This window comes from Trachurus japonicus, chromosome 1 (assembly GCF_045865225.1).
Source record: "Trachurus japonicus isolate A0001 chromosome 1, Traja_1.0".
Classification (NCBI taxonomy): Eukaryota; Metazoa; Chordata; class Actinopteri; order Carangiformes; family Carangidae; genus Trachurus; species Trachurus japonicus.
In genome coordinates this window covers 31382227-31406643 of record NC_140907.1, presented here as the reverse complement: position 1 = coordinate 31406643, position 24417 = coordinate 31382227, and the positions used below count along the sequence as shown (strand labels likewise).

At 44.0% G+C, this 24417-nt stretch overlaps 1 protein-coding gene across 2 annotated transcripts; it reads left to right on the top strand.

Moving 5' to 3' along the window:
• Window positions 1–4033: 4033 nt before the first annotated feature.
• On the top strand, window positions 4034–23680 carry pdgfba (platelet derived growth factor subunit Ba). Of its 2 annotated transcripts, none has more exons than XM_085785401.1 (7): window positions 4034–5027; window positions 14695–14797; window positions 16748–16813; window positions 16984–17180; window positions 19112–20219; window positions 21798–21933; window positions 22586–23680. In XM_085785401.1, exons 1-6 carry the CDS (start codon window positions 4956–4958, stop codon window positions 21923–21925), a joined length of 1674 nt encoding a protein of 557 aa, XP_085641527.1. In that variant the 5' UTR covers window positions 4034–4955; the 3' UTR covers window positions 21926–21933; window positions 22586–23680. The 2 variants fall into 2 exon arrangements, with proteins under 2 accessions (XP_085641527.1, XP_085641535.1); XM_085785409.1 differs by having other exon boundaries at window positions 21798–21965; window positions 22603–23680.
• The last annotated feature ends 737 nt before the right edge of the window (window positions 23681–24417 follow it).

Sequence of the window (24417 nt, the reverse complement as noted above, 5' to 3'; positions counted from 1 at the left end):
AAAAGAAATTCACTGTATTAATTAGATCAGGATATTGGACAGGAAGTTAATTAACGCACTCACACACACGCACACTGAGGCTTAAAAAGAGGAAGAGGTGCAGTGAGAGGACAGAGGAGACAACAACGGTGAATAAGACCTGAGAAACTCAGACGCTCCGACTTTAACTCATCCAACATGAGCCACTCCTTTTCTAACTAAACGTGACTGTCTGATTGCTTTAATGACTTCTCTACTGGCTGTCTAGTCAGTGGAAAATTGTTTGGATTCTGGATCACATTAAAACCATTATCTCTGCTCTTCATCTTGACACACTAACTAAGTCAGTAAATCAGTCTGAGCACACACACAGAGGGCCAAATTCACAGAGACACACACTTGTACAAACAGATCCAAACAATGTGCACATGTATTTGTCAATCCTTGCTTATCGGATGGTTTTCTGTCTTCTTAATGGAAATGCACTACAAGCTTGCTGGAATTTCCCTTCGTAAAGTTTTTGGACAACAATGCAGTCTGCGGGCAGGAAGGCGTAAGATTTATCAGGATGTAGCCACTCAAAAAATAAAAAAATAAAAAAATAAATAAAGGTAAGAATGAAGCTGACATAACGCTCCACAGTCACATGTATGGAGGATGTGGACTGACCTCTGTGATGTGTTCAGTTGCGTTTAAAGGGGAACTATGCAAGTCCGGTTGCTATTCCGCTGTTTTGGTTACGCTCCTCTCGCCCATGTGCATTTGTTTACAACGAAGCCGGCGAAAAATCAATACATGAAGCGACCGAATAACGTTACATAACATATACGATGTTACAACGTGTGTGTTTGTGTAGTTTTATTTAAAAGATTACGGGTTACGGAGTGCGTTTGTGTGCAGAGACGAGAGCTGGGACAATGGGGCGGCGACCGAGTAACTACACTGATGTTGCAAGGTTGGTTTTCAGCCGTGAGACACCAGAAGGCAGAGAGCCTCCGTTGTCAGTCGTAACAAGTCAAAAGTCATGTAGTTAACTATCACAATTACTCCGGAGCTTTTTAATTAAGGTAAAAATGTAGCATAGCCACGGGAGAAATCCTGCTTAGTTTCTCTTTAAGTTGTGTGACTTTTTTTTCACAGCAGGAGAATGAATCACCTGATGAAATCGACGTGCTGCCTCCTCCGCTGGCTTTGCAATGACACAAAAATAGAGACCATGATATCACACACCTGTGACTTGCAGCGTCACAGACAGCTGTGCAAGCTGCGGATATGCTCTACATTATTTCACCTGCTCAAATACACACACACACACACACACACACACACATACACAGTACATCTCCTTCCTCTCTGACATACTGGGAATTCCATGTTGAGGACTGAACGCAAGCAACACTGTGAACCTGATATGCTTTCAAGTTGTCACACACACATACACACACACACACTGTACATGCTGTGGTCATTATAGAGATGAGGGCTCGTACTTCATCCTGTCAGTGTGAAAGCAGTCTGTCCCCGCAGTCGCTCAGTCACCATGTTCGCCGCGCACGTAGGTAAAAGGTCAACATTTAGCAGTATATATACACATGACTACGTGCGTGTATATATGTGTGTGTGTGTAGTCCAGGAATAGCCACACAGGGATGCCTGCTTCCTCTGTCTTCCCTCTGCAGGGAGGAAGAATCTACCGTGACCTCTGACTTCCACGACGATCCATCCAACCCTGACCCCGAAGTGAAGCGCTGAGCTTCCTGGAAAACAGTCGCAGTCTCCTGTGGAAATGCGAACAGATCTGTCCTCTGGTCAGCGATCTGCTAAGTTCACCACACAACCAAACATCTCTCTACCAGCCACAGAGCAGGACATATCGATCGCAACCTCCAGCAAAGCACCTATCGTCGCTACCTCTGCCCAAAAGGAGACACGTCTCAGTTGCATCACGGGTATTCTGCTGCTCAAGTTTTCTAGAAATACTCATCGTCATACTGTCATACTAATGAAATGTGACAGAAAAAATAACCATTGAGCCTCACAAAAGCATTTCTGGAAAGTCTAACGATACCATCAACGCTTAAAGTATTTCAAAGTGTTCATATCTTGATGGCGTGATGACCGTAATTTGCTCCCAACATCGGTCATGCCCTTTGCACTCCCAAACGACTTCTGAGCACAGATGTGAAACAAACATGAGAAGAATCAACTTGTCCTGATTTGCATTTAAACTGTAGATTCTGAAATTCTCAATGAAGCATCAAGGTTGTTACATGTCTTCAGAGAGCGCCTGTGGGGCGTCTTTAATGATTTTCAAAGCATATTTCTGGGTAAGTCTTTGGATTTGAACACCTGATCGGGTTTGAGTGTTGAGTATACAAAAGGATTTTCTCCTCTTTGACGGGTGGAGCTCGCAGTAAAACGGCCGTTCGGTGTAAGTGTTGTTGAAAAGCAGCGGTGGAGATAGTCCAAACCTTCTGGTCCTCTTTGTTTTGTTCTGTTTGCCAACCCGCGCCCCTTCAATCCACACAATAATCCAAGAAGATTATGACAAATGCTTAGAGGTTTTCTGGAAAAACCATTTGCCCCAGCTCTGACTCATAACTTCACAGACCAGGCTGAATTTGCTGATGATGTAATGCACTTTCTGCCTTTTTGCATTAGATGTTACAAACAGTCAACATCCATTTAGAGTTCTTAGTATTGCTCTTAATATCATAATCCAATAAAAACTGTTTTTGTTTTCGTTTGCGGTGACCTCATCGTATCTTTAAAATCCTTGAGTCACATGTAAATAAATGGTTGGCCCCAATACTAAAAATAACCATCCGCTGTAAACAATGTATTTAACTACACAGTGAAACTAAACTATTAATATCATCTGATGATGTAAGAAGAGAAAGAGAGAAATATGTTTTATTTTAATGAAAATCCAGTTTTTAACCTCAACATATCTGTAGGAGCTATGAGTGAAATCATTAGTCAACGCTATGACTGAGATTATGTCTCATAAGAGCAGATTCAAACAGTCATACATCATAAACCAAAGGAACCAATCTGTTCACTCTTTTTAGTCACAACCTGTGGGTGAGTCTCTGATGTTTCTTCCTCTTAAACATCTTAATGCTTTTTCACCTGTGCACGGAGGTGGTGGATGCCGTGATCCAGATTTATCAATGAGGAGGTAAGAGTAGATGCCCCTCGGCCCCGGTTTTTTTAATTCACATAATATCACTTATAATGACATAGTCTCTAGATCTTGAATGATATAATCACTTGAGAAAACAACACTTAATTTCTCCCCTGGGGGAAAGGGAAAGTAGCAGACACTGTATCCGTTACGTAACATTTACGTTGCTATAATGCACACAGGGATTTATAATTTGTGTCCTGGCTCCAAACTTCCCCTTTAAGAGCACCCATGGGCCCTCAAGTCTCCTTGCTCCTAATAAGGAGGTGGTAAGCCCTGCCTTCAAGAGGAGAGAGAGGAACGAGGCCCCTGAAGCAAAGTTGAGGACCACAGTCAAGTCAGACACCTGAGGATTCACACTTCCAGTAAGGAACTTTCAAAGTAAAACCAATTCTAAATCTCAGTATCAAAACTGATATTAAAATATTAGAGGAGAAGAACGATTAAATATCAATATATTATTTTATAAATACAATATTAAGGCACTATTGCTGACTTTTCAATCAAAATATTTCACTAGAATAACTCATACATGTCTCTGATGGCCATTTTTAACCTGTGTTTCCTGTGTATGATGTATCACTTACACTTTCCTCAATTTTAGGAACCATATGTCCATCTTGTGAAACTGCATGTTATTATTATCACTGGTATCATCTTTTACACAATAATCTCTCAGCTGGTGTTGTGTGGATTCAGTTTCAGTGCTGAGATCATGACATTTCCATTCAAATCGCAGTTCCTTCTCTTATTTTGAAAGCCAAATCGCTGTGTTTCCGGTACGCCTCGGCGTGTCTCTGTCTGACTTGACGTTTAAAACTTGAGGGAGGCCCTGTTTCTATTTGGAAAAGCTGCTCACCGCCCAAAACGCAACCAGAGAGGAGACGCGCGAGGGGCGAGAACAACCTGATCCTGAGCGGAGCCGGTGGTGAGCGCAGCAGCACTTTGGAGGGGGAATCGAACACGGACACGGCGCCAGAGACAAAAGTGTCAGAGAGCCGCTACCGACAGAGAGACGCTCAGATTAGACAGATGCAGTTCGCCGTCCAGTAAACCGCGCTGGGATGAGAATAATCTGACTTTTGCAGCGGAGCGTCCAGAGAATTACGCACGAAGCGCAGCTCCAAGGTGACCAACTTTTTACGCACGGTGCTCTGGAGTGGAGACGTTTTACTGATGGTGCATTATTTTGACATTTAACGCAGATTTTATTTTATTTTTTTCCTGGAACGGGGAGCTCGTTACTTGATATTTTAAAACAGGAGTCTGGGCTGGAGAGTGGACGCATCGAGCACTTTGTGACACATGTTCACGCCTCGTTTTGATTTAAGAAATCACATATTTGGAGACATTTTTGGATTCACAGCGGGAGCTCACAGGGATTCACTCTCTCTCTCTGTCTTCACGCTGCAGACTGACACTATGGGAACTGCGCCGCTGTAGCCTCCGTCAGTCATAGTATCCTGCATTACGCACCTGTCCCACACCACACAGCACACGCTCCACGTCTCCGTGTGTGTGAGTTTTCAAAACAGCGCTATGGACAGAGTCATACGTCTAGCCTGCGTGTGAGTCACCGTGAGCAAACATTTGGACAAGCTGCGCTGGTAGGCAGTGACACATTTTTTTTTTTTTTTTTTTTTTTTGCGGGGATATTTAACCGTGCGTGCACTCGCACCACAAGCCACACACACGACACCCGGACGAGGCTCGGTGCAGCCGGGGGATTGGACGCCGAGGTGCTAAATGCCCAGCCGGTCGCTTGCGGCTCCACAGGCTGGGCGGCAACATGAGGTCCTGGGTCCTGCTGCTGCTGCTGGCTGCGCTCTCCGCGGCCCGTCTGCGGCTCGGCAGCGCTGAGGTAAGACCGGGATGAGCCGGTGAACGCACCGCATGACCTCGAGTCGGTCGGTGTGAGGGAGGGAGGGGAGGAGGAGGAGGAGGAGGAGGAGGAGGAGGGGGGCTGACAGACAGAGATCAAAGATGCACAGTGTTCTCTTTAATGAAATGTCTATAAACTCCTGATGAGGCAGTGATTAATAGAAATTTGCTGATCATTAGAAGGTGGTGATCAGAAAAAACTTAAACTCATTCTGATTTCACGCCTCTTTCTGAACCATGTGGTGAAAACAGGTTGGTTGTACCTCCACTAAACTCCCTGGGTGAGCTGGAGGAGAGATGTTTTCTAGTTACAGCTCCTAATGGGAGTGGTGGTGCTGATGTTTCTTTTCTTTCTTTCACTCTGCCATATTCTGTCATCCTGAAAACACCAAGTCTTCTGGAGGAAGCCTGAAATATCAGTGAAGTCAATAGTTCATGTTCTGACACTGAGAGTCGTTAGAGCGAGGTGACATCTCCACTGCAGGAGAATTTCCTTCTCTTATTGTAATGAGCGTTGTGTGACATTCACGGTCCCCTGAGATGATCATGATCCTACTACAACCTGGTGATGTTTCCAAAAAAAAGAAAGCGCAGGGTTGTGTGAGTGTTTGAGCGTATACACATCAATCTGTGCAGCTTTCTGCAGCCTGTGCTGTATCTGCGTCTCTCTGCGGCTGCTTTTCATGTCTCAGGGCTGTGAAGTGTTGCATGGAGGAGTCACAGTGTCACAGAGAGAGAGAGAGGAGGGGAGAGAGAGGGGAGGGAGTGAGGCAGGGCCTTGGCTGGAGGCCCAGCAGCAGGAGTTAACCTGTCATACGCAGCTGGAGCTGGAAAAAAAAATCCACCCATCATCGGTCCAGCTGCTGTTTTCACTGTGGCTCCACGGCACCGAGGTCCTGATGTGCTCCACCAACAAAATCACATTTCTCTCAAACACAGTCTGATCTGAAGTCTCCAGCAGACACCTGTTTCTTTAACGAGCCGCCACTAAACACAAACACAAACACAACACACTGTAGAGTAGAGAAGAGAGAAGATGCACATCAGGACCAACATTATGTCATTCATGCAGAAGACTGGAGGGTTTTAGTCCTCGTGTCAGTGATTCTTGTCCACTTCAGCATCTCGTCTTTATACGAACCCTTTAAACGGTGTTCAGTAACTTTTTTCTTCAGAGATGGGACACAGGTGTCTCATGTGGATGACAGTGAACCCTGTGTCACTGTGACTTATAGGTCTTCAACAGGAGGTCCGTGACCCCTAGGGGGTCTGTGGAGGTGCTGCAGGAGGGTTGTGGAATATTTGGTTGATTAGGCAGTGTTTTATATCGTTTAGTTTCCGCATTTATGTTCAATATGTTCAAATTTTAATAGCTTGTCTGCATGATGACCATGCAGTTGACAGACATTGTTGATATTGGCGTCGTTATCAGTGAACAAGGTGTGTTTATTAATGGCAGAGGGACGGCTACTCTGCTCACTGTACATTGTACATATTTAGAAAAAACATGATATAAACCTGTGTGTTATTTCAAAAGCTTAGTATTGAATGCACAATATCAAGCTACATTTATACATGGTACTGGGCCTAGTACAATTTTTTAATATAGTAGGGGTCCCTGTGTAACGGTCCGGGTGCACTCACTCACCCATAAAGGACGTGCAAACCTGAATGCTAAGCGGTCACTGACCTCTTGACACAACGGTTTGCATCATCACCCGCCGTACAGGAGACCAGGGTTCAAACCCCACCTGGGGCAGTCCGTACTGAAACACAACGTAGTTGGCCAGATTAACATCGTCTATACCTGCTCCATGTCTCCATCAGTTTGGGGATCCCAGACCTGAAAAACATTGAAGACACCGGCTGTGTAGCATCATTATCTGTGTATTTTGTGACTAAGGCCTCATTAAGTCTCTAACTTCTCACTTATGGTTCAGAATCTCAAAGACACTGAAGTTAAATAGAAAATGATCTATTCTATTGATATTGGACTTCAGTGGTGTCAGCCTGCACCCAAAGCATCCACCCCAGTCTGAGACACTGGAGGCCGTGGCTGTGGCTTTGCTCCTGTATCACTGTGTGTTTGAGCAGCTGAGTGAACAAGCTGCAGCTCAGGAGTCAACATCACATCAGAGGGTCGGTGGTTCGATCTCCTGCTTCTACAGTCTGCACGTCAAAGTTCATTCGGTCAAGACAACAAAATCACACTTGATAGCTGTTCCATCAATATATGGGTGAATGTGTTGAGTCATCATCGCTAAGAGCAGAGAAGTGCAGTTCATTTTAAAGTGTTTGTACTGAGAGGACAGTCTCTAGGCCGTAGAGCTGGTTAGCGGTTGGCAGCATCTCTAGGCTCTTTGCTCACGTTAAGGTGATGCCAGAGTGTGTTTTTTGGACATTTTTAACTTTTGTCACACACACGTGTCTCTCTTTGCGTCTCTTTGTCAAACGCACAACAAGCTGAAACCGTTGGAAACACTCAACAACAACTCCTCTACATCCATAAAGAGCAGTTACAGTTCACACGGTGGAAAACAGGGTCGTAAAAAAAACCCTTCACTCTGCCCTGTGAGCTGCAGTTGGACACTCCTCCAGGTCTTCTTCTTCCGTGCGTGTTGTTGAGCTCAGCTGCAGCTGGAGGCGGCATGTGGAGAGCTCTGACATCTTTTTACACTTAAAACAAACACTGACCTGACATGTGACCCGCGAGTGAGACGCCGCCAGGTCGATGTGTGAGTCCCAGCTGAGGCTTCTGTGACACGCTAATCCTCGTCTTGTCACAACGTTCAGGCCGGTGATGGAGAGACATCTCTGACGTCTTGGCTCTGCCGCCGCATCTGCTTCACATGCACGCACACACACACACACAGACACACAGACACACACACGTGCACGGATTACTCAGCAAACTCATTACAGGTTCACAAAGGTTGATCCAGGAACCATTTTCATAATTTAAGAAGGAGAGATCATTTTCTATTTAACGTGCAGCTGCTGTGAGTAATCCAGTCATTGCTGCTTATACAATATGCTGTTAAACACACAAGGATGAATGCACACACGCACGCACACACACACACATTTAGAAGTGTTTACGGTTCATTTTTAAATCCATTTAAACAGGACTGGAGTCAAAAACACAAAAGCGTTCACACATGAGGTCAGACCTCGACTCTTTCATCATCTGCTGTTCACAATCGCAATTGTCACAACTACACACACACACACACACTCACTCACAATGACCTGCACCACACACACACAGATTTTGAACAGGTTGTTGTCAGACTATTGTCTCTGCGGGCGAGCTGGGATGATGATTTGCTGCTGCCTGGCTTGATCCATTTTACATAAGAACAACAACTAATCTGCCGAGGGATTTCACAGACTTTGTGTGTGTGTACGTGTGTGTTTGTGTGTGCACATCTGGGTGCCTGGGCGGGGTGGAGCTGCCTTGATGTGTTAGTGGACATATGTGCTTGTGTTTTGGTGTGTGTGTGTGTGTACAGAGGGGGAGGAGGGAGGGGGGGTTGCCTCTGTGCGTGCATGTGTCAAATAGAAAAGCGCAGTGGCTCAGATTATTTGTTTGTAAGCCCCGCGCCGCAGCATTAGAGGAAAAAAATCCAGTCACAGTCCAGTGGATGGTTTGAAATAATAGGAATAAATAGGGATGGATGTTAAAAGTTTTGTGGATCTGTGCATCACATTTACAAAAAAAACTTAAGTTTAATGGTTAAATTAAAAGAGGGACCATATTTGACTATTTTTATGTGTTTTATTCCAAGTGTAGTTAGTACGTCTCCTCTCTCAGCTTCTCTCTGCAGCTTTAGTAACAACAGGTTGGTATCAGCCAATCAGAAGAGAGGAGGCTCTGATTGGTTGATTGTTTTCTGAGTGATTGATTTCAGGTAAAACACTAAGAGGAACCTTCTTTTTACAGTCTATGAGAGGAACCAAATTTTGCAAAGTGTTGGATGTTGGGTCCAGGTGGGCGGGGCTTGGTAGCAGTTGCAGTGTGACATCACAAAGTCCAGACTTGAGGCTCAGTCTTGAGGCTCAGTTTCTGTTTGCATTTCTCTGTGGACTGAGGCTTTGATACTTTCAGAGTATAAAACCCGGGCTTACTTTTATACGATACAAATCCTTCAATATGACTTGAATAATCAGACCAAAATATTATTTCAGAGTTATTTTAAACTGTCTTTAACTAACGATACTTTAGCCTAACTATAACAACATTCAACTAAAAGAAATCAAACACCTGTGGCTGCCTCACAGTAAAACGCCCTGCAGCGATGCCTCCTCGCCTTCAGTCACGCTCACCGGTGTCTGGAGGGCTTTTATTTTGAAGCAGCTGCAGGCGCGGGGCTAATAGAATCAGCTAACCTGGAATGCTAACTATTTACTCGAAATGCCTGGTGCTCATAGTTTACAGTATGCAGCAATCTGTTTGAAGCTGTTTGAAGACGCCTGATCCGTTGCTTTTCCAGTGTCCGTTAACGATCCTAATACATAACAACAGTGTATTGATCAAAACAATCAGGTTAATTGATTCATAATTTGGTTCAAAGGACTTGACTTCAGCGCTTATTGTTATTCAAATGATCTGCAGTTGTTCATACTTTTCTGTGTAATGTGCAGAACAGAGCAGGCAGACGTCTTCACTGCCTTGCTCAAAGACACAGTTCATCCCTCAGACAGCTTGTCTTTCTTATCCTCTTTTCTTATTTCCACTCTTTTCATTTCTCCTCTCCCGCTCCATTCTTCTGTCGTCTTCCCATCCATCATCTGCACCCTCATCTCTGCTGCTTTTTGGATTGTGTGTGTGTGTGTGTGTGTGTGTGTGAGGGAGAGACAGTGAGTCCCCCTGCCTGCACCCAGCTCTGTGAGGATCAAGTTTATGCGACAGTCTTTTGGCCGTCTGCCACGTCTCTGATAAAAGACGGCATGTGTTGTGACAGCGTGGTGTGATGGTGAGTCACTCCTCACACACACACACACACACACTTTTATTGTGTGTTTTAGTGTGTTTATTATTATTATTATGTTTAATCTCTTTTCAGTCAGAGTCTGCGCCTCTGTTTGATTTGATTGCATGTTTGCATACGTGCGACACCATGCATGTGTGCGTGTGTGTGCGCTCAGCCGCCCCATAATTACATTCCATTACACTTCACCTTTCTCCTCAAACATTCCATACAATCTCTTTGCCTTCCAGGCTTCCTGCAGCGAGTGTGTGTGTGTGTGTGTGTGTGTGTGTGTGTGTGTGTGTGTGTGTGTGTGTGTGTGTGAGACCTGCTTGTAGACCATGACATCCTATCAGACAGTCTTGGGAGCTTTTAAGCAACACACACTCAGGCTTGTGAGAAACTTTCCATGGAAGCGTTGAGCAGGAAAAAAGAAACGACAACAACAGGTGTATTTGCATGTGTGTGTGTGTTGAGTTGAGTACTTTTTATTTGACCTCAGACAGTTGTAATCATGAAAATAAAATCCATCTCTAATTAGAGAATATCTCATTTTTGGGCTGTTTTTTGTATAAAAATGAGTATACATCACAGAAGCCGGCCTGTTAAGGGTTAATCAATTAATTTTATTGTCGGAAATTAACAGCCATAGTGGGAGAGAAGCTAAATAACATAACAAAAAAAAATCGTATTAATAAAACCATTAAAAAGTTATGACTTCACCATCACAAGGACTCAATGAGTCAACACAAAAAAAAGTAAAAATGCATAAAAACTGATATTCCCCATAAACATTGTCTGACCTCAGACAGTTGTAATCATGAGAAAAAATCCATCTCTAATGAGACAATATTTCATTTCTGGGCTGTTTTTTGTATAGAAATGAGTGTACATCACAGAAACCGGCCTGTGTGTGTGTGTGTGTGTGTGTGTGTGTGTGTTACACAGTGAATTGGGAACTTGGTGACAGATTCGTTCTGGCTAATTTAGCTGTTCTGCTCAAACCACTATTATTAGCTTGTTGTCCAGCTCTAAGCTTCTTTTTTTTTAAGCAGCGGTTTGTTGTTTGTCCAAGTGAGGAACTATTTCCTCTGTGTGTCCCACTCTCTAATTTGTATGTGTGTGTTTGTGCATGTGTGACTGTGTGTGTGTTTGCGATTAACACAGGGACTGTAATGATAGCTTGTTGCTGAGTGAAAACTGCCTCTGTGTGTGTGTGTGCCTCTCTGGACAAATTGGGCTGACAGTTAAGTGGTTAAGCATCTGTATGTGAACTGGAAAAGAGGGGGCGAGAGTGTGTGTGTGTGTGTGTAAGTGTGTAAGTGTGTGTGTGTGTGTGTTTGCTCAACTAGGTCAGCCAATGGCTCGTGAAAGTCATCCAGGTGTCCTGAGCCACCGCCGCCCACAAAGCAGACAGAGACAGAGAGAGAAGAGTGGAGGAGTGAGAGAGAGAAAGAACATTCATTTACAGTTAAAGGCATTTTAAACTCCTATACTGATCAGATACAGTAATGACAAAAGGCTGCATCTCTAATTCAGATGAAAACCTTCATAATATAACAAAAATATACTTTTAGAAACATCCTTTGTTTCCTTTGGAGCCTGTCTGGCAGAAGAGCAAACATGTTTTATTATAAATGTAGAATAAAATGTAAATTGTAATCCTGATATTTATGTGTGCTACTGTATGCAACAATCAAACAGTCATAACAAAATATCATATTACCCGTTCATAAGCTACAGATAGCTTCTGGGGTTACTCCTTTTAAAAGATCATATATCTGCTGTATTTTATGAACTGAAATTGTATTTTGGATTTTAAAATGATTTGTAAATAAACGTAAATCATGTACGTAAATCCCTTAGTGTCCTAAAGAATTGATCTGCTCGTTTTGCTTCCACAACAGAGCCAACGTTGCATTAGCTGCTGTTTCCTCAACACTCTTAGAAGAAACGTTGTGAGTTTAGCATCAAATTTCGTCTTTACTCAGTAACATTTATCTCCAGAGGTGGAAAACAACACTAATGTTAACTCTTGTTTCTATTAAACCTTCTCTTCTTACTCAAGTTAGGATGCTAACCAGCTAGCCCCACCCGCCCTGTCTTGGACTTCAAGATACTTTATTGATCCCAAAGGAAATTCCTGACGTCACTTTCCACTTTCCTGAAACTACTCCCGGCCAGAAACCACAACCTGCAGCAGAGGAAACTTTAAAAATAGCTCCTTTAACGACTCAACCTAATACAACCGGAGGATTAATAGCTGCCTCGTAATAAACACTTTGGCACTTTACATAATGTCATGTTATACCACCGGACTCCCCGCTGAGATATTCTTGATACTTGTCTCTACGGTAACTGTCTGTTATCGACTTTACAAAGATGTTGGTCGCCTAATTAAAAATAATCTCACTTAAAAAACCTCTAACCGGTTGGTTGCTACGCTGAGGTTAACACTCTGGATAAACAGTAACTACATTTAGTCTCATCACATCAGGAATGAAAGGCCGGAAGAAGATCCTGTTTAAATATTAATTAGAGGAAAGGTTAAAGTTAGAAGTGTTACGGCTCTGCTGGGGTTAATATTGAGTTTGATTACAAGTAATAAGTCTTGTATTCAACCAGACAGGTTGAAAAGTGAACAGACTCTTAATGGTACTGATCATTTTTCAAGGGAAAATAATGTAAAATTGAATTTTAAGCAGCATCAGAGATTTGTTGGTAAATGTTTTGGGGGATACATTTACATTTGTTTATATGATAACATTTCTAACTAACAACTTCTTTATGAAGCATTGAGGAAACTTTTCTGCATTTAAAATGTTTAAATCCTCTGACTGGCTGTGTTTATGAGAACATCTTTGGGAGAGTGAGCGCTGCCTCCGCCCTTGGAGGAGTATGAGGGGAGTACGATACTGTAAACATGTTATATCTATACTCATTAATTATGCATCACGATCGAAACCCCTTTACTTTTTTCTCTCTATCTCTCTCTCTCTCTCTCCTGGCATCTCGGAGAGTTCACCGGGGAAAAAAAACACAAAACGAAAACAACATTTTTTACTCCTCATATTCTCAACGCTCCTTAATTTGTTTTGGCATCTTTCTTGGCATAGTGGCTCCATCAAAATGTTGCTCCGGCTGCGCTGAGATAGTATCACCTTACAGCCGAGCAGAGCAAAAGCAAAGTGTGACACAGAGCGCCGAGTAAATCTGCCTTTGATCTCCATGAAGAAACCGCAGGAGTCTCCTTAAAAAACACAGCCAGACTGAATCCATAATGAATTCCTGCAACGGCATTCATTAAAAGTTCATTAAACATCGCATTCCTTCGCTTTTCTCGGGCGATAATTAAATGACTTACACAACTCTGTTAAATAACGGTGGGCTATATTTTCACAGTTTTAAGATTTATGACATGCAGATGTTTTATTTTTCATTGAATCTAAGGCGAAATTTTGATCATTTTCTTGATTCTTTGGATAAAAACCGAAGCGACAGAACCAAAGAAATGGACCAAAACAAAAACAAAAAGCGAGAGCGAGAGTGAGAGGCTAATTTCCCCGTGTTACTCTGTGGTGTTTGTGGGTAAACAGACAGGGAGAGAGTGACAACAGCAGCAACAAACACCAATCACAACCATCATTTCCTCTGCAGGAGGAAGTGAAACTGGAGCGTTGAGAGTTGACGGGAGATGGAGGACTGAGATATTACACAGCAGCTCTCTTTCTGTTTGTTGGTTTCCCTGCTGTTTGTTCCATTTCTGTTTAATCTTGGAAACTTTTTTTTTTTGGAGGGGGCGACAGCTTAGAAAAACAGATAATAATCAAAAGTTACAAGACTAAGCCCATGTGTTGTGTTGTGTTTTATATGTGTGGAAGCACTACGGCGCTCACTCCCCCCCTCCCTCCATGGATTCACTCTTCCCCCTGCAAAGAGGCCACTTCCAGCCTCTGTGTGAAATAATAATAAATACCAAAGTCACAGTTCAGGACCCGGACAAACCCCACAGTGGATATAAACCCTCCAGAGGGGGTCTGGATCCTTGAATGAACCTGCACTACAACCTTTCAAAATAAGAGTCTATCCATCCCAGTGGTTCCCAACCTTGTTTGGCTCGTGACCCCATTTTGACATCAATCAACTCAATTTATATTTGAGAAAGTGAAAGTATAGAATACAGCTGTTTAAGATAGTGTGTGGTGTTTTTCATCATACTTTTATATGAATATATATATATATATATTTTTTTTTATCAATTACTAGACATTTCAGGCGACCCCATTTGAATTTCAGGCGACCTCACATGGGGTCCCGACCCCAAGGTTGAAAAACACTGGTCTATCCCCACAGAGAACATTAATAATGTTAACTTTTTTTTCTTCTTTTGGTTCTTTGTGACCGATTTTTCTGACTGGCATCACCTGAATGCCCCATTTTACCGCTGATGATTGGACACGAGGATTATGGGATATCGAGGGCTTCGAGTGCGGTACACATGGTTTTGTCGGGCGAATGTGGGCTGCTTTATTCCTCTGAGAAGCAGAAGTGGGACATAGCTGCTGCTGATTCATGAGTGTTCACTGTAATTCAATACAAAGCATTGTTGGCACTGCCGGTGTTTCCAAAGTGCATAACAAGAGTAATAAGAGTGTGTGTGTTTGTGTGTCTCCACAGGGCGACCCTCTCCCCACGTCGCTGGTCGACCTGGTGAGGAACTCCCCCATCTCCTCGATGGACGATCTGAAGCTGCTGCTGCAGCAGGAGACCAATGCAATAGGTACCTACTAATAATGACCAACACACGCACACACACACATACACACACTCTAATAACACAGACGTGGAGGAGGTGAATGTGTGTATGTGTGTGTGTGTGTGTGTGTGTGTGAGGCCTGAGGAGATAGGAATGCAGTAAGAGAGAGTATCAGCGTACATGCCAAGCACCATGTTAAGGCAATATTTACCCGAGACAGCAGAGAGACACCAGCCTGGGGTGTGTGTGTGTGTGTGTCTGTGTGTGGGTGTGTGTGTGTGTATGTGTGTGTGTGTAAGAGAGAGAGAGAGAGAGAGAGAGAGAGAGAGACTGAGCTGTGACCTTGTTCTGTGTCGGACAAACTGAGACAGAGAGAGAGAAACTTCCAGCACAAGGTCACTGCATTGTTCTCCTGCTCTGGATTCCTCTCCATGTTCTGATATATGGATGTGTGTGTTTGTGTGACAGAGAGAGAGAGAGAGAGAGAGAGAGAGAGACCCCCCCCCCATCCACCATCCCCACCCCTCCCTCCTCTACGACTCCACTCCCCCAAAAACAAGAGTCCAAACAAACTCAGCAGCAGCTCGGCGGGTGATTAAAAAATTCATTATGATCTTACCCTGGTGAGAAAGCAAGTCACACATACATATATTAATAGATGGCCCTTTGATCATCTCATAATGCATAAATAACATGGTGACATAACAGCGACCGGAGAGAGAGAGAGGAACCAACAGGCACGAGGAAGTGACTCAAAGTCGATGTTTTTTTATAATAATTTTGAAACTTAAGCCTGGGAGTTTTGGAGGTTTAGCAAGTTTTCCCAGAGGTCTGAGTTGGATTATGTTGACTTCTTTCTGTTGTTTACGATTGTTTTTCATCGTAAATTCTGTGTTTTTAGCAACAGCGGCCAATTTTTTCAAACTGAAATGTCTATTTCAGGAGTGTGTGGGGAAAAAAAAAAAAAACTATAAAATTCCTCCACTCCTTTGATTTAACGACTAATTCCCACCAAAACTAATGATTCTCCCTCCGGCCTGGAGGTGTTTTGTAGCAATTAGCAAGTGTTAACATGCACAGTGCACACTATAAAACATTACACCTGCTCCGATCAGCACATATTAGCATGCAGATATTAGCTATGCATGCTAATAAAAGCGTAAAACACGTAATCTTTTGAGTTTTGCACAAAGGATTTTGCAGCAGTGTGATGAATCTGATTGGCCGCCTGTTGTTTTTTTGTTGCATAATTAAATTCATCACATGCAAATACATGAAAGAGGAGGGGCTTAGAAAAAAAAAAACATTTAGGTGCAGATAAAATTAGAAAGCAGCTTCTGAGAACAATAAGAAACTGTTCTTTCTGCACCAGGCAGTTAATTAGAGCTAACAGGCAACCAAATAACATCTTGTGCATCTGTGTATCACACACACACACACACACACACACGCACATAACCTCTCTCTCCCATGCACATACACACACACACAGTGACCAAAAGCAATCTACACCAGAGATATAATTAGGGCTAAGGGGCTACAGTATGAAATGACGACATGTGCAAACACACACACACTCTCTCTCTCATAGATCCACATGAGTTATATTTAACGACTCATATCTCTCCTCAACAGTATTCTTGACATTGGCAAGACAAATTGTGGCAGAAAATAGCCTAATTGTTTTAGCGGGGAGGAGAAAAAAATGGCTTCCTTTGTGCTGTGAACAATGAGCTCGGCTAAAAACTGCCCCCGAAAAGCCTCGAGTGTTTTAGGAGATTTCTGTCGTCGCTGGTAGAAGTGCTGCTTCAGTGTTGTTGCCCCGCCGTGGGATCAAAGCCTGCATGGAAAATATGAAGTTGACTTTATTAACTCCCTAATTCAGTTTTTGTCTAATTTTCTCTCGTTATCTCTCTCTCCAAAACTCCCCTCTTCCCCTCCATTTCTCTTTTTTTTCTCCCCCCTTCCCACTAGAAGAAGAAGAAGACGAGCGTGATATTCCCGCGAACCGCACCCACGGCCGATACACTAGAAGTCTTGGTAGGTTTCCACGTCTATTTGCGTCCCTTCCGGTCTATTTGTGTCTCTTTCGCTCTTGTCTGTTTCTTCCATCTGTCTCTCATCACTTTGTTGTGCCTTTCCTGCCAATAATTCAATCTCACTCTTTATCTTTCTTTCTTTCTTTCCCTTCCTTTCTCCTCCTCTAACAGTGGAGGCGCAGCCGGCGCAGCAGGCGGCCTGTAAGGTTCGGACGGAGGTGATGGAGGTGACGAGGTCCATGCTGGACCGCCGCAACGCCAACTTCATGCTGTGGCCGCCGTGCGTGGAGGTGCAGAGGTGTTCAGGCTGCTGCAACACCAGGCTCATGCAGTGCGTCCCCACCGTCACCTCCAGCAGATACCTGCAGGTACGCACACACACACACACACACACACACACACACACACATGCACACACACACACACGGCTGCCATGGAAACATGAGGTCATGGTTTCAAATAGGTGCAGTAACTGTGGAGTCAGTTCCTTATTCATGACACTGTGCACTCACTGTGACACAAGCCAAATACCAAGAGCTGGTTAAAAAGAGCAATGCAACGTTACCATATATGGACTTTCAGTAGAATATCATATCATCGTCTTACATAAGCATTTTTACACGGTTCTTCTTTCCAAATTAAAGGATTAGTTCATCATTAGGGGAAATACGCCGATCCGTTTTCTGGCCAGTAGAGCACTCTCACATCACAGCACACACAGTTAGCTTAGCTTAGCTTAGCATAAACCCAGCGAACAGGGGGGGAAACAGCAGGTCTGGCTCTGGTCCAAGAGTATAATTCAAATCCACCTACAACAGCACCTGGATTGAACACATGATACGTCGACTGTTGCAACGACATAACAGGTTCTGCCGGGTGAAGTTTGTTTTCTGTTAGAGTCGAGGTAGATGGGATGTTTCCCCTTGTTTCCAATCTTTACGCTAAACTGGATCCAACTTCTTATCAATAAACTTAAAGGAACCATCCCAGGCGGCTCGTTTTTGGCAAAATTTTGGCAAAATTATAAAAATCTAAGTATATCTGGTCAGTATTAGACAGTAATCAATTACATAAGTGATTTCACATATTAATGACGAAATTTGGTCGTCTAACCCTAACCCTAACCCTAGGGGCCAAAATTTGGCCGACCATTCAAATTAGTCTCAGACAACTTTGGTTGGATGGCCCGTCCAACCAAAGAGACGAGAGCTGTGACACCGGGTCCGAGGCTCTGATCGCAGGTTTGGTTTCCAGCAGCGGTGTGGAAGGCAGAGAGCCTCCACTCTCCCTGTAACAAACTACAAGTCATTTATCTAACATCACAATTAGTCCCAAGCCGTTTAATGACAGTAAAAATGAAACATATAGGTAAATATCCTGCATAGTTTTTCTGCTCTGTGCTACTGCTACTACTAGCAACGGTCTATTTAACGGTTTTGGTGATTCCTGATTGGACGGAGGGGGTGGGTGCTTATCAATTGTGCAATTAAAAAAAAAATCATAAGTCCAGCCGCCTGGGATGGTAACTGAAATGCACCGATTTAAAAGCGTGTCAATTCCCTTGGTGATCACATGCAGATAATGAAAAACAAAAGTAACTTCTTGGATTTTTCTTCCAACATGAATTGGTCTATTAGTCACGTTGTGATAAGGAGCATATCAATAGAAGACTAATATTGTTAGTACAGGCTTCCCTGCCAGGATAAACTGCTACCAAAGGTCAGGTGCCTCAATAATGACTGTGTTGGCATTTTTATTTTTATTTCTTCAAGCGGTGACGAACTGAATACACTGGTAAGATAATAATAAATTATCCTGCAGGATCTGACTTTAGACCTGATATAACAGGAAAATTGACATTTGTGCGATTAGGTTTTTGGCTGAGCGCCACCACATTTTAGGAAATTATCAGCTTGTCTGGAAACGTCGACAACCAATCAGGTGGCTTCGCTTCTTGTTTAACTATCGTGCCTCACACACACACACACACACAGCTGTATGTTCAGCCGAGAGAAAGTTTTGTTTGAATCCGTCCTAAAGTTTTATTAAAGTCCCCCTAACAAGGCATTTTAAAATTTGTAAAAATGCTCTGCTATGACTTTTTTTTGATTAAAATTGCTTTCCCACAAAAAAGTTGTTTAAAAAAGCTCCCAAATAGACTAAAAACAGGTCCACTATTTCTCCCTCATTGAAAAATCCAGATTCTATGAATATTCATGAGTATGCAAATGCATCATGACGACATTTTTGGTTTAGGGGGTCTTTAAAGATCTATAACCTGATGTTTGTTCGTCTCCAGGTGATAAAGATCCAGTACATCAACAGGAAGGCGCGCTACGATAAAGCCATCATCTCGGTGGAGGACCACATCAGCTGCAGGTGTCAGTCCGCTGCGTCCTCCTCTTCATCGTCCTCGTCTCTTCCCGTCACTCACTCGTCCATCCAGAGCAACCCCAACCCCCTCGCGCCGCCTCCACCGCCGCCGCCGCCGTCCGCCCACCACACCCTGCCTCTTCCCCGGTCCGTCCACCCGGCCGCTCCGCCCAAGACGCACGCCTCCTCCAAGGCCGACCTCCATCGCCACGACGACCTGAAGCGCAACCAGCAGCAGCAGCACTACGGCCCCGAGGAGCGCGAGCCGGTGGCGCGACAGTGGCAGCAGGGCAGCTACACCCAGCTGGTGCACTGGTCGCAGCCCCGGGCGCCGCAGCAGCCGCAGCAGCAGCAGCCCGTCATCGGCGTGCTGGGCTCGGTCGGCAGCAGGCCGTCGGAGGCGAGGGGGGAGCACAGCGTCATGGGAACCACGCCGCAGGTCGGGCACGGGAGCGGGTATGACGGGAGCAGGGAGGAGGGCAGCGTGCACGTGGCGCACAGCGGCGGCGAAGTGCAACAACAACAGAGACAACAGTATCAGTATCACCACCACCAGCCGCATTATCCCCAGCAGTACAACCACAGAGCGGCGGCGGACGACCACCAGTACCGGCTCAACGCCCCGCAGTCGGACGGTGCCGCCGGCCCGACCCCGCCGGGCACGCCGGAGCAAGGCCCCACCCCTCCGCTCGCCACCGCCACCGAGCAGAAAGACTCAGTGACCGGCCGAAAGACGACGCAGGTCACGGGTCGCGGACAGACTGAGACTGAGACGGAGACGGTGGTCAGTCGGAAAGAAGGGAACGAGCGGGAGGACGGCGGCGGGTCGGCCAACAGCGGGGACTCGGCCGCCCCGGAGCCGGCCAATCAGGGGACGGAAAGAGACTCTAACGTGACCGGAGGAGACGGTCAGTTAACAGAGGAGGAGAGGAGGCAGAAACTTCTGGAGATGGTACAGAGGGAACCCGAGAAACAGACGCATCTTCATCCTCATCATCCACAGCAAAGACCAAAGCCCACCACATTCAAAACAGGTACTGCCCAGCTGTGTGAGAATATTTATTATTATTAGACTTTAAATTCAACAAATTCATGGCATAATCTATGATTTAAATGAAAACCAAAAGGTCAAATACAAAGAAATGTGATTGATTGGTCACAGACATGCACCTGCAAACATCTACGTCTGACCTATTGTCTCATATTGCTGTTAAAGGTTTGTTTACATCAGTCATATTATTATTATAATAACCTTTATTTAAACTTGGAAATATATTGAGGAGCAACCTCATTTGCAATATAGCCGAGTCAAAACGTGAAACATTTGAAGCATACAAGCATATCCGAAATCTGAAATACCCAAAAGTAAAGTGACAAAGATAAACTGAAAACAGAGAAGTCTAGTTAAAAACAAAAATAGCAGTTGGAGGTAAAATAAGATGCAGTTATGGATTTAAATTGTCCTCCTGATAAAAGTGTGCTAAGTTTCAGATGTTTTTGCAGATTGTTCCAGGTTACAGGTGCAACAGTATGAAAAACTGGGCTTTCCAAATTCAGTAATAACAGAGGGAACGTGCAGTGTGAGCCGTGTATGATAGAGACTTGCATTAAAATGTACTACAGAGTTAATATAGGATGGTAAGATGGTGAAAGCCAAACTTTTATTATGTAACATACGGGTATGCATGGTTTAAATATTTATCTATACACGTATGTTTGTTCAGTAGATTTGCTCTGACTGACTCTGCAGACACACCTCTTTGCACAGTTCTGCACAACTGTTTGCTTCAAAACAAAACGAGCAGTTTGGGGAAAAACGTGGAAAATGCAGAATCCACTGACGACGGAGGCTGGAGGACTTGTGTTACAATCGCCGCCCTTGTCAGATGAAGTGCTAGGACAGATTTACGGAGGGGTAACCACCGTTACCACTACTATACTCCAGTGGTTTGCCTCTATGGTGAAGTGTTTTGTAATTCAAGCACTGCATGGAGAGTCAAGAGAGAGTCAGTGTGAGTCGTTTCCCGGGCAGGAAGCAGCTGAACGCAACACGTATGACTAAACACAGCGGCCACATGTGTCCTGCTATTCTTTCCTCAAACCCCCGAGAGCGCCGCAGCCAGAGAGCGCGACTCAGCTTTGTTGTGCAGCCTCCAAGGTTATCAGGTGCCCTTCAACGTGCAGTCAAAGCCACTACACGAGCTCCACGCCCTCTGTTTATTCTTCCCTGCTGCTGCACAACCAGAATGAAATGAACCTGTTGTTGGAATAAATCACCTGTTACTTGATTTCCTTTTTTTAATTTCATATTTTCATGTCATTTTATACTTTTTCTGTTGGTTGCTTATTTGTTCTGAGTGAGTCAGCATTTTACTCATTTGGTTACAAAGCTGGTTGACAAAGAGAAACACATATTATATCACCTAAGGCCAAGTTTAGCAACTACTTTGTTAAGGAAAGATTGTTCTTCTATATAAATAACACCAAGTGTGTTTGCATACCAGCTTTTCTGCTCATCAGATTTCAATATTTATATGTTAACAAAGAAGTGAGCTGTGTTGTCCATTACTTGCTTTAGTCTCATGATGTCTTGTTTTCTTCATCTCCTCCAGCCCCCTATACCGCGGCTCCCATCTCAGCCTCTGCACGTCAGGCTCCTTTCCGTCCAGCTTCGCCCCGGCGCAGGAGGAAACACCGCAAACGCATCAGCAAAGCAGCCATCAGAGCCATGATCATGTAGAGCTGCAGGTAAAGAGGAAAAAAAAAGAGGAAGATCAGTCCTTCTTGCAAAAGTCATTTTGATGCTTTGCATTTCAAACAGCTGCAGGGACGTTTGTTCTGTCACGGAGCTCGATCTCTATCGCCCCTGAAGGGCAAAATAAAAGTCAATTTATCCATTTAAAGAGGAACTATGCAAGTCCGGTCGCTTTTCCGCTGTTCTGCTAACCCTCCACCTGGCCATGTGCATTTGTTTACAGTGAAGCCAGCGAGAAATCAATCAAGAGTGGTAGATAACATTTTACATCGTATTTGTGTAGTTTAGTCTGTTATAATCAAGACATTAGGCGGCAAAGTTGGTTTTCAGCCAAGGGATGCAATAAGTGACGCGCATGTGAAAGGCAGAGAGCCTCCATTCTCCCTGTAACAAGTTCATCCATTTATTAAACCATTGCAATTACTCCAAAGCTGTTTAATTAAGGTAAAAATGAAGCATAGTTAAGCTACAAATCCTGTATAGTTCCTCTTTAATGAGACAAGAAGGAGGAAAAACATCTTGAACCTAATATTAGTTTTACATTATTTATTGTGCAGATTCATTTTCTGCACCTAGAAGAGAGTGAAAACATGGAGACGATGAAATCCAACCATATTTATCTCATACATCTTCTTTCTCTTACAGGTGATGATAAAGCAAACCAAAAGCTTTTGGCCGGACACGTTGCTCCAAAGGCACACACAGCGGAGGACGAGGAGCATGGCGGGATTCTTGAATGTGGGACAGCTGACTCTGTGATGGACACTGCTGCCGTTTTGTGGACGACGGACAGCGTCAGAGACAACGTTACCTTTCCTGCTCCAGAGCTGCCGCAGAGCGTCCAGCTCCGTGGATTTGACAGAAGTGCAATCTTATGAACTCCCCTCGGACCGGAAGATATTTGTCACACTAAAAAAAACACTGGATTTCATTTGTGTGAACCTCAACAAAATCCCATTAACGTGGATCGACACAGAAGTTCATCAGATGCCTACAGCTAGACTGGCGGTCTGTTCTTACGGTTGGCAGCCATTGATTGGCTACTTTGAAACACTTTGGACTTCCAGCTCAACTACTGATTGGTGAACCCTGACTGTGACTTTTTGGGACTAAGAATGAAGTCGTTGATTTTGCGGGGGGCTTGAATGTGGAGCTCGAGTTGAAACTGGAGATGTGGAGAACTGGATTTCTACACAGGGACGATAACTGGAAAACTGGAGAGTGCAGCTCAGACCTCAATGCCAAAACATTACTGTTATCCTACAATGTCTGAATCTAACTGTATCTAACACTGGAGTAGCCATACACTGATCATACCACACTGACTTTAGAGAAGTGCTCTGCCGTGTACTGTAGTTTGATGTACTGGAAAATATCAATAACCTGCTCATTTTGTACTACTGCCAGATCAAAATGGAATAACAACCAAATGCCTGCCTAGATAACAATGCTATGAATATCCACATTAAAGCAAGTCTTAAAGACCTGGCTACTAGAGATTGCTGTGAGCCAGTTATTAGCCAACACTGTATGTATAAATGCTTTTAGAAAATGATATCCGGGGGAAAAAGAAAAACTTTATTTCTTAACTTATTTAAAAAAAACAAAATACGGAGGATATGAAGTCCTCCGCGTCTCAAGTGTAATTATTGTTGCAAACATGTTTCAGATTATTATTGGTTGTACAACTGTTACTGTCATGAATGTTATTTTTAATATAAAATAAAAATGTTAAACAAATACACAGTTCATGTATAGTTTTGTTTCAATTTTTCTTTTCTGTGTTTCATTTCTGTGCATATGTGTGTGTGATTAAGTGTTAGGCGGACATGTAGGTGCATGCATACGAGCGCATGTGCATGCACGTACATGTTCGAGTGTGTGTTCAGTTCGGTTGTGCACAACATGCACCCGTACAGTGAGCTGCTCTGCTAATGTTTGCCCTATGACTGCAGCTCTGTCACGCAAAGGGGTCAGCAGAAATGTCTGGTTGCTATAGCAACTCGCAGACGGACATGTCAACAGAGGCGTATCGTATGGTGAAAGAGAGACGGGGGGCGAGCGCAGGGAGGGAAGGAGGGAAGGAGGGAGGGAGGGGGCGGGTGTCAGTCCAGGAATGGACAGAAGATGAACGACAGAGTGGGAGAGGGAGACGGAGGGAGAGAGAAGGCCCAGTTCAGGGGTGGAGGGAGATGAAACATCACAGCAGAGAGAGAAGAAGAGAAAGCAGCAAGGAGAGGAAGAAAAATAGACAATAATAATAATAAAATGGCGATGATGATAGAAAAAATACATAGAGGTATAAAAATACATATGATGGAGAAAATATGTAGTTTAAGAGAGCAGGTCGGGGGTCTGCCATCAGGACAGAGAGCGCAGCCTAAATGTCATTCTGTTGTGTAACGGGGTTTCCCCCTGCAGAGCTAATTCGGTCAGCAGATTCTTTTCTTTGAGAGTGATGACTCAGCGTGTACTTC